Source organism: Myotis lucifugus, unplaced genomic scaffold, assembly GCF_000147115.1.
Source record: "Myotis lucifugus unplaced genomic scaffold, Myoluc2.0 scaffold_1345, whole genome shotgun sequence".
In the NCBI taxonomy this organism is placed as follows: Eukaryota; Metazoa; Chordata; class Mammalia; order Chiroptera; family Vespertilionidae; genus Myotis; species Myotis lucifugus.
The window spans coordinates 56,027-58,948 of NW_005872393.1; the positions used below are offsets into that span (position 1 = coordinate 56,027).

Consider the following 2,922-nt stretch of genomic DNA (forward strand, 5'->3'; position numbering starts at 1 on the left):
GCACAGGCCCCCCGCCGGGCGCTCGTCTGCACTTCACCGACCCCCGACACCCCACTTTCTGCCCACGTCCCCCACCACCCTCCACGCTTCCCTCCTGTCCGCTGCCACTTCCTTCGCCTCCCGGGGCTCCAAGGCTGCTCGGCCCGGTGCCGGCACCCGTCTCTACAGCCGCCCTGCCCCAGCGCCCTCCCCGTCAGCTCCCGCGTGGACGCAGCCACCTCCGTGATGCAGTCCTCGTGGGTCACCACAGACACCACGTCCTCCAGGGGCAGCAGGGAGGTGCACTTGATCTCCGTGTAGACGTTCTTGCCCTCGGCGCAGGCGGCCAGCAGGTCCACCAGGGAGATGTGGTACATGAGCGGGCTGTGGTCCTCCACGCCGTCCCGGGCGGCCTTCATCATGTCCAGCAGGTGGGCCAGCGAGGCCTTGTCGTTGTAGAACACGACCACGTCATCTCCTGCGTTGGTCAGCTGCAGGCAGGGGGGCGCGTGTCGGAACCCTCGGTCCAGCGGCCCTGAGCCACCCCCTCCTGCACTTACTCAACACTCAGGAAACCCGCCCTGGCCATCAGGGACACTGAACCCTGGGCCTGGAAAGTTCCCCCTCTCCCGCTGGGAAAAGACGCCCCACTTGGGCTGGTCTCAGAGGTGCCTCCTCCAGGAAGCCCTTTGTAATCCCACCCCCCGCCCAGCTCACGCCTCCCTCTCCCGTGTTCCCACGGCGTGTGACGTAAACCGTTCAGGGCACATGCTGCGTCTCCTCATGTGAGCGATTACATTGCCCACAGTAATGCACCAGCAATGGATGACGGCACCACACAGCACACCCCGCACACGCGTGTCCTTCGCAAGTTCCCTGAGTGCACGCCAGTGGGGCTCCTCTCCCCGGCCCGCCCCGCACTGGACAAAGCCCGATGGAGACGGCCCCCACCCTCCATGCCTTCGGCCATCAGGTGTCTACTGAGTGCTTACTATGTGCCACATGCTGGGGCCTGGCAACGAGCGCAAAGGACATGGTCCGTGTCCCCCAGCCCAGAGTCCGTGTCCCCACCCCCAAACTCATACTCCACGGACTCCCCGGGGACACCAGGTCCTCGGCACACGGGGGCGTGAGGACTCGTAAGTCAACGGTAAGAAATGACAGTGTCTGCGTTCAGGCCCGTTGTCTGAGTTCTCCTGGCCCCGCCTGAGCTCTGCTCCGCCCGCCTCTGCGGCCCCTCCACACCCAGCACCCAGAGCTCCTTCCGTGGTCGCCCACGGTTGTGTCCCGCCACCCGAGCCCCTCTCCGTGGCCACCCCGAGTCCCATGAGCCCCTGGCCCCCCTCACCTCAGTCATGATCATGTCCTGGCACTTCTTGACGTACTTGCCCTCGGCCTTGATGACGGTGTGCAGGAAGTCCAGGTACTGCACGTGGCGCCCGTGGGTGGCCAGCAGGTGCACGAAGTGCTGCAGCACCGGCTCGCTGACCTCCGAGCACAGCTGGTAGTTGTTCAGGAAGATGTGCTGCATGGTCTCTGCCTCCAGGAGCTGGGTGCAGGCGTCCGTCAGAGGTCAGAGCGGGTCCAGGCCGCCCGCCCGCCTGTCCGCCCGCGCCCGCCCCGCCTGCCCCGCCCCTCACCCCCGGCGTGAGGAAGAGGTGCAGGTGCTTGTGCAGCAGGGCCTGGTTGCCGGGGTTCCCCGCACAGAACTTCTGCAGGAACTGGTGTGTGTAGCGCAGGATCTCCATCATCTTGGCATCGCCCTGGGCACAGAGGGGAGAGGGTGCTGCGCGCTCACAGGAGGACAGGTGGGGGTGGGTCAGGGCTTGGGTTCAAGGTGAAAGCTGGGGCTCCAGGTCAGGATATGGCAATGTGAGGGGCAGAGGGTGAGAGGAGGCTGGAGTGGGGGAGCAAGGCTAAGGGGTCAAGGTCAGGTGAACACTGGGATGATGTCAGGGTTAAGAGTCAGGGTGAGGCTTGAGACATATCAACACCAAGGCCAGCCCAGCTGGCGTGGCTCAGTGGTTAAGCGTCGACCTATGAACCAGGAGGTCATGGTTCGACTCTTGGTCAGGGCACGTGCCTGGGCTGTGGGCCTGATCCCCAGTGTGGGGCGTGCAGGAGACAGCTGATCAATTATTATTCTCTCTCATCACTGATGTTTCTTTCTCTCTTCCTCTCTCTCTCTCCCTCTTCCTCCCTGAAGTTAATAAAAATATATATATTTTAAAAGATCAAGGTCAGCCAAGGTGAGGGGTGGAAAGGTCAAAGACTGAGATAGGGCTAAGTTTGGAATCAGGGGTGGGGGGGGGGGTAGGGGGAGGAGCCAAAGTCAGGAGCAGGGTGAGGCTGAGTTGACATTATGGGTCAGGGAGAGGCTGAGGGTCAAAAGTTAAGATGAAGCTGAAATGATCAGGATTAGACCAAAGAAGAAGACAGAAGCTGGGGTCAGGGTCAAGAATCAGAGTGGGGCTGGGGTCAAATCAAGGTCAAAGTGGACCAGGATGAGGGCAGAGGGTCAAAGGTTGAGATGCTATTGAGGGGTCAGGTGTGTTGGGGACAGGTCAGGGTGAATATGGTGAGGTCAGCATTGGGGAGTAGTGGTTTGGGCTGGGTCGGGGTTCAGGGTGAAGCTGGGCAGAAGTTGGGGTCACCTTGTCGTAGGGGATCTGCAGCAGGTCCAGCATGACCTTGTGGGCATCCATGTTCTTGAGCAGCCGCTGCTGCTTCTTCCTCATCTGCTCCCCGACGCCGCACATCTTGTTCAGCCGCTCCAGGATCTGGGGGGAGCGGCGTGAGCCAGGGCCCCTCCCTCCCACAGGCCTCCCCTCCCCCGGCCACCACAGCTGGTCCCAGTACACGTCGGGGACAGGAAGGGAAGGAGCCGTGGCCACTGACTCAGGTCATGGAAACAAGGCAGGGGACTCACACCCAACCCCACCC

General features: G+C 62.5%; 1 protein-coding gene across 1 annotated transcript in view; it reads right to left on the minus strand.

Annotated features, from left to right (window-relative positions):
- The window catches only part of ITPR3 (inositol 1,4,5-trisphosphate receptor type 3), a gene marked incomplete at its 5' end in the record, with an annotated part of 27,095 nt that overhangs the window by 16,028 nt on the left and 8,145 nt on the right, over nucleotides 1-2,922 (minus strand). Inside the window, 4 exon segments of the mRNA XM_023748382.1 lie at nucleotides 42-470; nucleotides 1,328-1,528; nucleotides 1,620-1,742; nucleotides 2,634-2,812. Of these exon segments, the coding sequence (XP_023604150.1) occupies nucleotides 42-470; nucleotides 1,328-1,528; nucleotides 1,620-1,742; nucleotides 2,634-2,812 (932 nt within the window).